The sequence below is a fragment of the Pygocentrus nattereri genome, chromosome 12 (genome assembly GCF_015220715.1).
Source record: "Pygocentrus nattereri isolate fPygNat1 chromosome 12, fPygNat1.pri, whole genome shotgun sequence".
Taxonomy (NCBI): domain Eukaryota; kingdom Metazoa; phylum Chordata; class Actinopteri; order Characiformes; family Serrasalmidae; genus Pygocentrus; species Pygocentrus nattereri.
The window spans coordinates 28,599,058-28,613,366 of NC_051222.1; the positions used below are offsets into that span (position 1 = coordinate 28,599,058).

Genomic DNA, 14,309 nt, shown 5'->3' on the forward strand with positions numbered 1-14,309 from the left:
TTGGTTGCATTTTCTGCTTCTCATGATCCAAATAAATCCAAATACATTCAGTGATGTTGAAGTCTGGACTCTGGAGTGGTCAGTCCCCTTAACCCAAACAGCCAAGACAGGTTTTGTGTCTGAAGTTTGCATTTGTTAATGTTGCACTGGAGCTATGAGGCGAATGCAGTTAAGTGACTCTTATTATTCCAACAACGGGGGAATTTCACCTCCGCATTTAACCCATCCGTGCAGTGAAACACCCACACACATGCTATTGAACACACGCACACACACTCGGGAGCAGTGAGCACACTTGCCCGGGCCAGTGGGCAGCCCCATTCGTAAGGCGCGGGGAGCAGTTGGGGGTTAGGTGCCTTGCTCAAGGGCACTTTGGTCACATACTGTTGGCTCAGGGGGATTAAACCAGCGACCTTCCAAAGATGATTCCCTAACTTCCAGCCCATAACTGCCCAAGTAATGAAAGCTTATACCTCATCAGTTAGGATCATGCAAAGTGCATAATTACATCAATACCTAAATACACTGGTCTTAAAGTCAACCTGAAATTAAAATGGACTGTTTTGTCTTGTGGGATCATATTCCTAGTCATATTAAGCCTGATAAAACATTTGATGGAATTTAAAAATACTTCGTTTTCTCTAAGTTTAAATGATGTCACAGTGCAGCAGTAAGCAGGAAAAAATAACGTTGGCAATAACTTCATGCTCAACCTCCCACTCCTACCCATCACCGAGTGAAATCTTTAATGACAGGTGGTACTTGCTGTCAGTTTTTCAAAAAAATCTGCAGGATTATTTTTACATTACATTTTCTGCTTCTCATAATCCAAATAATCCTAAACACATTCAGTGATGTTGAGGTCTGGACTCTGGGGTGATCAGTCCATTGCTCTGAGAAACACCAGCAGCTTCTTTGATTTTTACATTTTTTCTTTATCTCAGTAAAGGCCTCTTGACAGCTACACATCTTTTCAGACCCACAGATCTGGGTTGTCTTCTCACAGCATGGACAGAGAGTTCTGTGTATTTTTTCAGATCTGAATCAAGAGTAAAGTGGTTGGTTAGTGTAGTGGTTAACACCTCTGCCTTGTAGACTGGGGTTCAATCCCCACCTGGGTAAACACCCTACCCTATACCAATAAGAGTCCTTGGGCAAGACTCCTAACATCACCTTGGCCTACCTGTGTAAAAAAAAAAAAAAAAAAAAAAGTCCAAATTGTAAGTCGCTCTGGATAAGAGCGTCTACCAAATGCCATAAATGTAAAGCTTGATATCTCTCAAAGACGAAGGCTTATTTTAAAAGTCTTGTGTTTGCTTATTTTCCTTTAACTTTCTCCTTACTTATGCAAGTAGATTATCTATCTCATATCTAATCTCCTCAGAAATATCTCCGGAAAAATAAATAACTCATACTTAATGGCCATTTTGACAGGAAAAGCAAAATGAAGGCTCTCTAACCTTTTCACTGCACTGCATTTGCACTGGGGCATATAAAGGCAAGCCAACATTAATCTGAATTCGTCAGGTGCAGGCTGTCCTCCATATACAGCAGGGATGATCAAGAAAGCTTAACCAAATGTCTCTCCTGTTACCCCCATGGAGCAATATAGTGGCCACAATGGCACACGCTGTTTTATTCCTGTAACTCTATATGACTATAAACTATAGCGGTGATTAAACTGACACTTAGAGCTCAGTGGAGGTTTAAGTTTAGTATTTCACAACGGAAGAAAAAAGTGTGTAAGATAAGTCCAGCTGTGTACGCATAACGGCGGCTCTGCGGTTACCACGGAGAAACAGATGTGGGCTTAGTGTAGACCACCCTGAGGTACATTGATGCAGGCCTATGTGAGTCAGACAGGCAGAGGTCGAGAGAGTGAAAGAAAGTTGACTCACCTTTTATAGCCTATGATCACGGTGAACAATGCAACCATAAAAAGGTGTTGAAGGATCTTGAGGGTTTTCCTTACAGGGGAATGCATGACTGTGGGGAGAAATAGCTCTGAAAACAATATCACTACTTTTTTTTTTAACACAGTCCTATAATTTGGTTATTAACACAGCACCTCATTCACAAGGACACGAAACCCATGAGGTTTAGGTCTCCTCAGTGGTTTGTTTAGTCTGGTTCAGTTTTAATCAAATTCTCCAGTGTTAAATTAACACCAGAGCAGTGAAGCTGCACTGTCTTCAAACAGTGTTAATTTAACACTGGTGTGTTTGTTTTGTCTGAATGTGATTTAAAAAATGAGCCAGACTAAACAAACCAACTGATGAGGCTTCCCCTGGGTCTCGCATCCATCTGAATTAAGTATTTTCTTATTATCTAAATTAAAAGAGCCATTTTAAAAAGTGTATTTTGAAAGTGCTAAAGTATGAAACAGGATAAAAGGCTACATCGGCCGGAAAAAATAGCTGCCATCATAATAATCAGATTTAAGGACTATATTCAATCTTCAGCATGTCATATTTACAGCTTTGCAGTAAACTTATGGTTAATAAAGTCTAGACTAAATCTCAGTCAAAGGCTGCTTTTCTTAGTCTATAATGGTTCAACATTAGCTCTTATCTCCTTGTAACCCACTTTAACCTCATGCCTTTAGACTCTTTAGGCACTTTACGGTAAAGATGCAGTAAAACATTGCAATATCTGGAAAATGATCTGTTGCCCTAATAACCAAATTAAATGACTTTGTTAAAATTTTAACATTTTGAAAATATTGTTTTACAGTAAAAGACATGATTAGTAAAGAGTAACTTTCTTGAAAACTAGGCTAAATCCCAGACGAAGGCTTCTTCTCTTGGCCTGTATCCTGTGACCTGCGTTACCTTATGCCTTTAGAACAAAAGACCCAGTACATCGCAGCAAAGACACAGTAGAAGCTACATTTCTTGGAAAATGAGTTGCTTTACTAATAAGCAAATGAAAAGAAATAGGTTTGCATTAAAGGTTGACTTAGATTCACTGTCAAGGTTCACTATTAGCTTTTTCCCTTTGGAAAAAACCCGAGTTCTTTACAAAGTACTGAGTACTTCATAGCAAAGATTCAGTGAAAGTATAAAAAGTATAAAAGTATACAGTAAAAAGCATTGCACTTTACAAGGTACTGAGAACACTGCAGCAAAGGTACATCAAGAGACTACATGTCCTGGAAAATTAGTTATTGTGCAGATAACCAAAGTGGAGGACTTGGTTAAAAAGCAACTGTTTTCTGCAAACACTTATTACAGTAAAAGTTATGGTTAACAAAGGCTAACTGTCTGGAAAATGTACTGTAAACTGGTCTAAATCTCAGCTGAAGTTTCAGATTCAGCCTCAAGCTTGTCACTTTTTGTAACTCACATAGGCTGTGGTTAAGAAAGGCTATTGTTTTTTTTAAACTAGCCTAAATCTCAGATAAAATCATGTCGTTTTAACCTATATTAGCCTGTATTATCTCTTTTTTAAGCCACATAGGCTTTGCTTTGTAGCTTTAGAAGAAAAAAACTTGGACTTACAAAGTACTGAAAAACACTGCATGGACATACATGAGACTGCAGAGACTACATTTCCTGCAAAATGAGTTGTTCTAATAACCAGATTAACCGCAACCTTTACAGCCAATGTGAGTCACAAAAAGGAGGACGAGCTGAGCTCACTACTGAATCTGAGGCTTTGGCTGCGATCAAGGCCAGGTTTCAGTAAAGTTATCCTTTATTAATCACAACCTCTACTCCACAGGCTTGTTTGCAAAGTGCTGTGGCCTTTTAACCTTGGCTACCCTTTTAAAAAGGTTACCATTTCCTGAAAACGAGCCGTTGTAGGCCTGCTAATAACCTAATGAAAGGATGGCCAGTGCCGTAACCCACAGTAGCCCCGTTCCTTCTGGCAGGAGAGCGGAGAGAGGACGTCTTCACGTGTTTATTTGTCAGAGACGAGGAGGAGAGAACGAGCGAGATCTTTTTTTTCCCTTCCCTCGCAAAGTTTTCGAGCTTTCACTTTCTGCCTCTGAGGCGGGGTTTTTAGGCTTCGAGCGTGGAGTAAAAAAGAGCAGGAGGAGGAGGAGGAGGAGGAGGAGAAGAGGAGGAGGAGTGTTTCTCCCTCGTCTAAGCTCTAGCAATGCTACAGCACGGCTTACTTGCACTCCTCCGCTCGGCGCTCCTCAATGTTTCACTCTGAACTCGCCATGTACTCTCCCTACTGCCTCACACAGGTAAACAGCGGGTCCGGGACACGGACCCTCCGCTCGCTTCACCCTTAACGTCTGTCCGCTCGTGTGTCGGTGCGAGAGGTGTGTGTGTGTGTGTGTGTGTGTGTGTGTGTGTGTGGTGGTAGTTGGGGGGGGGGGTTGTTTCCGGACGTTCCGAGTTTCGTCCTCGTCCTCGCGGCTGCTCTTCTGTCTTGTCTTGTCTTCTTCCACCGCTCTTGGGGGGCACTTTCTGCCTCGCTGCCCCCTCCCTCCTTTCTGCCTTCCTTTCCTCCCTGTGCCTCCTGCCCCGCGGTGGCACCTTTCCAGCTTGCGCCACTTCGTTTCGGCGCACATGGGGCAAAATGGCGCTTCTTCCAAATCCATTTTTTAGACGTATATCTGAAATAAGGAGGAGTGGACGCGCGCCAGGGCTCCGTGGAGGGTGCACAACGGTGTGGGGGTGAAATGGGTGGGAACAGATTATTCTCTCCTCGTCGTTGAAGCTCAGCGATTCTTTTTCCCCCCCCTCTCCCTTCTTTCTGCCAAACTGTAGTGTGAAAAGTTTGTGACAGAGGATATGAGGAGAAGCAGCAGGGCGCTGGAGATAAGAGCCGGGGCGCTGCAGATTACGCCTTCAGCCCGGCCGGTTACCTTACGTGCTCCCGACGGCGCCTATAGCGGAGTGAGCACGACTTATAGAAAAAAGGGGGAGAGGAAGGAGAGAGAGGCGCGTCTGCGGCGCTCTCAGGAGAACCCCGCGGTGGTCCCCGCTGCTTTCACCCGTATTTTGCATCAGTTTGTTGGAAACTGTAGCCCGGCGCTTGTGCGGGACGCGTCCCCCGCGCGCTGTAGCGCTCGAGCTGCGCGCTCTGTCTAACTGTTGCTTTTTGTTCTTCTCACTTTTTTTGCGCGCGTGCACGAGACCCAGCTGCACTGTTTGCTGTGCGCTGTAATTCAGTGTGGATTTAAACCCTAAAGTGCCGTGTTTTGGTGTGAATGCGGGCCCGCAGCGTCCCGCGGACACGCTGCTGTATGTATATAGATATAGATATAGATATATATATGACGAGCTTGCAGGATTCTGCCTGTAGCTCGTCGCTCCAGCTCGCTGCACCGGGAGAGGCGTGCACTGCATTTTGCGCTCGCGCCAGTTCGCGGCTAAAAACGTTGCTCGAGCAAATGCGTGCCTTCGTGTTTCCCAGTGGCTGAATGTATAGCTGGTTAAAGGCGACTGCGTATAAAAATGCTATACATCTTTACAGTCAACAGTAGGTGAGTGTAGTCGGCTGCGCGCTACGCCTTTAGGGAACAGCCGTAACGGAAACAGTCGCTTCTGCCACCTTTCAAATGCGTTCGCGGGTAAAACTGTTGCTGCTTTTATATGTGATGAATGTATAGCGGGTTATAGACAAATGCGGCTGAATGTAAAGGCGTGTAGCTCCAGTTGCCATGAGAGAAGGTGTCGTTTGCTTAGGCACGTCAGCTTTGCTTCTTTCCTGCTGTCCCAGTGACCACTGGCCAAAACCTTATCTGACCAGGATACATACGTGTGTGTGTGTGTTTCTGTGTGTGTGTGTGTGTGTGTGTGTGTGTATATATATATATATATATATATATATATATATATATGTGTGTGTGTGTGTGTGTGTGTATATATATATATATATATATATATATATGTGTGTGTGTGTGTGTGTGTGTGTGTGTGCAGGGATTGTGCTACAGAGCCTGTATTTTTAAATATACCCGCAGTCAGACGCCACTCAAGCCTTTTATTGGTCTCCACCGTTTAAAACTCCGCATTTCTGCGCTCCTCTCTGTTCAGTGCTTCGCTCCGCATGTCAGACCTTTTTTTTCCTGCTAATACAATCCACACTTTCGCCTCTGAATGAGGCCTGAAAGACTCTTGGACCGCACGAAGCTGATAAATCTCACAAATGCAAACTATTTTCCTGCAGCTTCGTTTTTTTATTATTTAACAGATCAAATGCATTTTAAAAAAATAAAATAAAAATAAAATAAAATAAAAATAAAAGAACTGATGATGTGATTTGATCCGGCGCTGGTGGTCCAGGCCGACGTGCGGCCTTGTCAGAGCTCGGCGTCAAAAACCCAGAAAGAAAAATAAATAAATAAGTAAACAAACAAACTGTCACGGTCCTCTGCGGTGCTTGTGTTTTTCCAGGGATGTCTGGGTGTTTTTATGGCCTTTCTGAGCCGCGCGGAGTCTCGCGGACTCTTACCTGCTGCTTTCTCGCGATACTTGACCCCGGCTTTCTGCTCTCGGCTCTGAACTCTGGCGCGTTGTGGGGGCTTTGTATTATTAAATGAAGCGCGTCCTCTCCCGAGATGATTTATTTGAGATGTTAGACGTGCACCCTGAGGTTTCGTAAGATCCAGAGCAGCAGTGCACGGAGACGTTTAAACCAGCGCTGTAGATGTTCTGTGTCCAGGTCTTCTCCCCAGCGCTGGTCCACACCACTCATTTGACTGGGCCTATATTTATATGTCCTTAATGTTTATTTTTCCTTATTTCTCTCTCTTGTTCTTTCGTTTCAGCTGGTTTGGTTTTGGCCTCAGCTTCTTGGCAGCAAATGTCTGGTGTGTTTTTTTTTTTTTTTCTTTCCAGGCCCAGTGCAGGCTGGGTCACGGAGCTGGAGCTTCTTTACCAGCTTCAGCATTTATTGCTTGGTTTACAGTGAACGAGCGCTGATGTTTTAGAGACGGGTTCATTTTGCTTAATTACAGTTTTAAACAAAAGCTGAAAAAGCACGTATTTACTGCACGTGGGAATATGACCGTTTAATACGTGACTTACTTGATGGAGATTTATTCTTAAGTCTGCAATTATTACGACTATAAATGTTGTCATTAACTATATCAACTTGACCAAATTTCTTGCAAGGCTTTTCTTTAAATGGGATGGGAACAGTCATTGTGCGTTATCTGGTGTTAGGAGCCACTTTAACAGGCTCTGATTTTAGTCCAAATTCAGATTTTAACTATATATTATTTTTAAAAAAGCAAGAAAAAAACACTGTAAATATGTTCATTAATAAATACATTTGAGCGAGAAATTGAATGAAAATTGACCTGCATGTTCCATGGCTGTCCTCTAATACACTATATGTCCAAAAGTTTGTAGACACATGCTCATCTAATGTTCAAGGGTATTGACAGTGAGTTTTGTGGCAATAACAGCTTCTACTATTCTGTAAAGGCTTTATGGCGGATGTTGGGACATTGCAATGAGGATTTGATTGCACTCAGCCACAAGAGCAGTAGCGAGGTCAGGCACTGATGTTAGATGATTAGTTCTGGATCACTGCAGCTTATCTCAAAGGTAATGAATGGAGCTCCATCACTCCAGAGAACACAGTTCCACAGCCCAACGCTGGGGGCTTTATACCCCTCTAGCTGACACTTGGCATTGGGCATGGAGATCTTAGGCCCATGTGCCGTCATTAGCCATGTTTCTCAACGGAGATTGTTCAAGCAATTGAATGCCTGTATCAGTGATGAGTGATCCTAAAAGTAGCTGAATTCAGTAATTAAAAGAGGTGTCTGGACACTTTTGGACATATATTGTGCCTAACGTACTGTCCTATACTACCCGTATCCACCATTATTTGCTCCTTTGCTGTTGTAACTGGTGAATTTAACTCACTTCGCTGCGGCTGAAGGTGGTTCTCTAACCTCTCTGTAATTATTCTCGTGCATTGCTTGTCCTCTGAACAAATTTCCAGCAGCACATGTGAATTGCATTAGACCCAGAAAAGTGATATCAAATGTTGGCTCAGGCAGAGAAAGCAAATAACCTGCTGCAAGTGAATTAGCGAAATACAGCTTGACAGAAAGATAAATGTCTTTTTAGCACAGATGAATAATTAAACTTGAGCACGGGCAACGTTTCTCAAAGGCACGAGAACTTTTTGCTTCACATTATGCAAACTTTTGACTCCGAACAGACCAAAATCAGTGTTAGGCCAACAGTTTCTTTCCATTAATTTAAATTAGCAGGAGCGCCTTCAAAGCACAGGAATTAATTATATGCACAGTGTGTAGTGATCTGGAAGAGCTCACGTGTTAAACTCTGACCATTTATCTCACTTAGAAGTGATCCATGTGCTTAACCCATTCACATACAACAGCTAAATTTAGTATGATGAGTAAAAACGCCACAGAATTTGTTCTGATTGGTCTAAAAGTGATGGAATTTTATATAATGGAGATTTTTTTGATTGTCATTTTTTGTAACTTTTATTCACAATCAAATGTGGGTTTTCAATTGCTTTGCTTAAAATCTGTAGTCTCATTGGATCAAAAGACTGTGTTTAATATGGTAAATCATTAAAAATCACTAATAAAAATTTTAGCTATGGAGTTTGAGAAATAAAAAAATGTCTTGGGATTTGTGTTCAGGCAAACTCAGATTGGGCCGAAGGTCAAATAGGGACGTTAAGAGGTTAAATACAGTTTTGATGCATTTGCACTTCAGTGAGCATTTTAAAATGTAGATATGCTTCCTTCTACTGAGCAGGGAGTTTCACCAATTTTTCAAAAATTCTAAATAATACAGTCTTTGAGACATAAACAAAGCCGTTTAGAGTGGTTTGATGTGAAAGTGGTGGTGACAGGAACCAGAGGTTTGGACATCTACAACACAAATATAGCCGCTTAATGTGTTATCCAAAAGCACCGGTGATGCTGCTGATGCTGCTGATGATGATGATGTTGATGATGGTAAAACTGTGGAACATCTGAAATCCATAAGTTGCCTTACAACACACCACATGTACCCATGGGTTAAAATAAATGGATTCAAACACATTTTAAACGTCACAAAACTATCATGCAACAACGTTGTATGACATTATTCAGCATATGGAACCATTTCATGTAGTAACTTACTGTGAGGGGGCTGGTTACTGTCTGGTTCCTATCACCACCACTGTGAGCAGCTCTGACTGGGTAATCTTCTCCAGAACGGAGCATTTCACACCAAAACCACTCTGAATGTCTTTATTACAGCTCAAGCATTTAATTATATAGAATTTTTGCAAAATTGGTGGAGTTGCCCTTTAAACAGTCTGCATTTATGGTGAAAGGGATACTTTGGCCTTAGTTTAAATGTCTTTTTGGGCATTTAATTCCAGTTTGCCTTGCTGGTTCAGCACCAGGACTGATGTAATGATCCTAAACCTCTCATCTTTAAACATTTGAGCGTTTAGCACTTTATTTTAGGCTAAAACAAACTTGTAGCTAATAAACTTCTGCAGAGAATTCAGTGCTGAAGTGTTTTGGACTCGATGCCTTTTTGATGAAGCTGTTTTTTTTTTTTGGTTTGGTTTTTTATTTGAGCTACTTGAGTCAATATTAAACTAACGAGACGTTCGCTGGAGGATGGTTTGGTTACCGAGAGCTCCAGCAGGACCGGCTGGTGTCTTTGTGGGAGTGCAGGTCTGCGGCGAGCCTTGTTCTCAGGCAGGGAAAACTCGGTTAGCAGATTCGCGCAGTTCGCTCAGACGTGAGGAGGAAAGAGGAAGAAGGAGAGAGAAGAGAGGAGGATGAAGAAGGACAGAGAGAGAGAGAGAGAGAGAGAGAGAGAGAGGCTTAAGAGTGGAAGAAACTCCCAGAGCATCCGGGGAGTCGGTTCGCCGCGTTTAATTGTCGTTAATTATTAAAAAAATGAAAAAAACCGAAGAAACGAGCGAAGCCACATGCGTGTAAACAATGAAGTCTGAATTATTAACGCGGCTGAAAGCTTTTCTGGACTGAGCTAGAGGGGAGCAGGTGGGGTCTTGAGGCATCATTTGTGAGGAAAAAGTTAACAAATGTGCTCGACAGCAGAAAAATCTGGCGTTTGGGGGGTATGGTCTGATGTGTGTGTGTGTGTGTGTGTGTGTGTGTGTGTTGGGGGAATTGCACATTCTTTGCAGAGCACTAGGAGTAGTGTTAGCTTTTTGTTGCAGGAGCTGCTCCTGCGTTGCATGGCAGTCCAATTACATCCTGTATTAGCAGGCAACTGAATACTTTAATAAGAAAATAGAAAATAATCAATAATACTGTTTTAAATAAGGGTGGGCAATATACACACACACACACACACACACATATAAATATGTATATATATATATATATATATATATATATATATATATATAATCACATATATCAACATATATCATAAAGGATCAGGCATATATTTCAAAATGTAGAATATATAGATCAAATGTCTACAGTTAGAATTGTTGCTTTTATGTGTGTTTAAGTATTAAATGATTTAAATGTCCGGGAACAACGTTTTCATTTATTTCATATGCTATTTATTTTAGTGCAGAGCTTACAAAGTTTTTTTTTATGTTATTAGAGTTTAATCATGTAGATTTACAATAATTTTTGCTTTATTAGGAAATATTTGGACACAAATATATATATATATATATATATATATATATATATATAAGCTTCAATCAATGTGTGTGTATATATATATATATATATATATATATATATATATATATATATATATATATATATATATATATATATATATATATATACAATACAAAATACAATATGTTTGTATATTTTGATATATGGCTGAAATATATGCCCATAGCCAATTTCAAATAAGCTGGCATATATGTATTTATGTATTCCACATGGTGCCATACATCGGAATTCCTTATGAGAATACACAGTACACGTTTTCCTGAAGTTATAACAAACAAAGCGCAATTAGAGCCATAATTTTTAAGACATTATCCAAAGACTACAATGATAAAATCTAGTTAAAGAGGCTTAATTTGTCATGTTCATTTAGCACTGAGTGTATCCACAAATGTGCATAGAAAAGTATATTGTGACTAAATTTATCACGGTAACTATTTTATTTTATTATTTGCAGAATTAGGACAACAGTGAGGCAAAATGCAACCATTTTTAATGGAAAAAAGCCCAGAATTTTAACATATTGTCATATCATCATAATTTCCACGTTTACAGTGACACTAGATCATTGCGGTCATTATCTGTTCCTTTATATTATATATTCCTGTTAATGTAATTTTGAGTTATGTTGATTTTTTTTCTCTCTGGTTGTGATTTGATTCTCTAATGCAATTAACGCAGGTTAAACTCATGCAGCTCCAGTTAATGTCTGGACCGAAGCAGACGTCAAGCTCTGCCATTGGTCTTTATGTGGGGAAGCTAAGATAGATTACTGATGCTTTGGTGAATCAGATGCTTATTATTTGTTTTAACGGCAGCTATTATCATATATGGGTCAAGACTCATTGGAGTATGAAGCCATATGATGATTTCATTACTCATTCAGCTTACAAAGGATGGACTAAAATATTCTGGTCCATTAATTAATGCAGGAATTGTTTATTTCAGTTTGAGCTGAATTTTACTTGTTGATTCTTCCCAAACGAAAACGGATGGTTTTGTCATTCAAGGTCTAAGATCTGCATGTGACCTCTGCGCTGTCCCATAATACCTCAGATTTACCTGAATCCATTTGCTTTGCGTTTTTATGTGAGAGAAAAATATTAAAACATTAAAAATAGTTATAAGGCTAGCAGTAGATGACACCTGTATATACTATACTAGAGGTTTCCTAAATGTGACAAGAGGATTTCATAATGATGCAGAAATACGAGTCATTCACAAAGACGGAGCGAGACAGAGAAACCGGAGAAGAATCATTTAGAAATTTTGAGAGTCATTCACAAAGAGACAGAGAAAGAGAGCGAGAGAGATAGAGAGAGAGATAACTGTGTCACAGTGCAGGTACACCGTGTTCTCTTCATTAATTCATTTCCCCCTGCTTCCACGAGCTGACCAGAGACCAGTCCACGTCTCCGGCCTCTAGGTGGGTCAAGCTAGAAATTTTAAGTTAGGGAGAAAAAGAGAGGGAGGTGAGGCTTCTCTGTCATTTTACACACAGTGAACAGTTTTACAGAAAGCTTTACCCATTAAACTGCTAGCTTATTGTTCCATTATTAATCTTAAGACCTATTAGTCAGTATCTGCGCTGAAACCAATGTGTGTGTTATACTAATGTAGTTGTTAGAGAGAAGAGCTGAAGTGTGGACCCATGTAAGGGCCTCTAGGTTTAAAGGAATAACCAACCAAATTAACCAAGCACACTAACATGGTTAATGACTAGGCAAGTGCTAATGTCCGTATATATATATATATATATATATATATATATATACATATATGATTCACATTAATCCAACAATATTGTTGTTTAAATGACAAGAATAAAGGTGAATAAACTACTGAATGAGATTTTAAAATAAGAGCTCTGTGTTGGTTATACCAGTCAATGAATCTTGAAATGCTTTTTTTTAATTATATAATCATGAACACACATCAGCTGGACACATTATTACAAAACATTGCTTAATATGGAAGTTTTTGCTTCTTAAGTAGCCTTTGTTTATCCAAACACTGCTAATTTCTACCAACGTTTGCTATGTTCTGCTAGCACCAAGCTAACGGTGGTGTACATTCACGTTCCCACACTAGGTTTAAAACCACCCAGCTCAAGCCTGTTCACAGACATTTGAAGCTTGTAGCAGATATTCAAGCCTAACTGGGAATATTACTGGATAAGCATGTTAGCCTGTTAGATCTGCCGAGTGTTGCTGACATGGGAAGACTGCATGTGGTCAAATTACAGCTGTGCAAGGGGAGGTTGTCCATGTTAAAATGTCCATGATAACATTACCACGAACATGTTGAGCACTAAATATTGTTATATATTGAATTACAGTCCACCAGCATATGTCTACTAGCAATTAAAATGACAACAAAAGAAATAGAAATGAATTCCCACCTACTGCATATGCATGAATTTTATGCTAATTATTGACATTCACACATTGTTAGCTTGTTTGCAACATTGGTCTTCTCTTTAAGTTCAGAAAATGATGGAAAGATATGACATATCTGTCTGCATCGCTGCTTCTCAGTCCCAGGACACCATGCATTGCAGTTTTGTGTGTTTTCCTACTAAACATATTTCTGTGTGAGGGCAATGGTGTTATCCCCTGTGCTGTCCATTTAAAAGAGTAAGTCTTTTGTGAAGCATACATTGAAAAGAATGTGACAGCATTGCTCAGCGTTTGCACTTGCAAGCTAGAGGTTGCATAGACTCGTTGACTAATGAGTCTTCTAGTCAGGCGTTTGGGAAGTAAATAGTTCCTGAGTTTAGTGATGAAATACAGCAATGGAAAAAAATTATTAAACAGACTCCAGTAAACATTTTTTTCTGCTAAACACAAAGTTCTTTATTAGTGTGGATAAACTACATGAGATGAAATCAATTCCGTTGCAAGCTGTATAAAACCTTGCTAAAATACACCCTCACAAGCCAGTCTGGGAAGGTTTGGAGAACTTCTGATGTTGATATGAAAGGGCTGTTTGACTGACATGCAAAACAACCAGTCACAAAACATTTAGCCTAACATGTCAACAATGAAAACAAAGTTGCATGGTATACTGGCCAAAAAATAACAACTTCAAAATAAATATTTGAATAACTTTTAAACTTTTTAAAAAGGGATGGCATTAAGTTTTTCTTACTTGGCTGAAAGGCTGTAGAGATTACAGTAGCATTTAGCTCAGGGAACAAATGTTTGTTTCCCATTGCACTGACTAAACTGATGCACAGACATGCAGATAGCCATGAGTAATGCTTCCACTTGTAAATTTTCCTGGACATTCATAATCAATGGCTTGATTTTTTATTTTTTTTGCTAAATTCAGTGGAAGCATGACTACGCTCACAATGCAGTCTAAAGTATCTTAGTTCCGCTGCCGAACCTAATCTTCTCAGTTGTCGCATTGTCATGCTGCTGAGTTCCTAAACGTGTCACCAGCAGTGCACCTTTCCACAACAGTTGTCCCTACAGTAACCATAATCTGAACCAATCAAAACTCTTCTTTGTATACAAGTAGTCTGACTGGATAAAGAGAAGCAGCTTGAAAAACCTTAGATTCCAGGACATTTTGTGTCCAGGAATGGAATTATTATTTCCCTGGACAGTCAACCAAAAGTTCTGGATAGGTGGAAACAACGAGAAGTGATTTTCTGAAAGCTGTTATAATGTTAGCCAAA

At 40.1% G+C, this 14,309-nt stretch overlaps 1 protein-coding gene across 9 annotated transcripts in view; it reads left to right on the forward strand.

Annotated features, from left to right (window-relative positions):
• Window positions 1–14,309, forward strand: part of LOC108441182 (nuclear factor 1 X-type-like) — a 167,801-nt gene that overhangs the window by 14,731 nt on the left and 138,761 nt on the right. The window contains exon 1 of one of the 9 annotated variants that reach the window (XM_037543815.1): window positions 4,049–4,195. The exons of the other annotated variants lie outside the window; for them this stretch is intronic. Within the exon in view, the coding sequence (XP_037399712.1) occupies window positions 4,148–4,195 (48 nt within the window). The 5' untranslated portion in view covers window positions 4,049–4,147. Of the gene's footprint in view, window positions 1–4,048; window positions 4,196–14,309 lie in introns of those variants that run through there. 9 annotated transcript variants of the gene reach the window in all.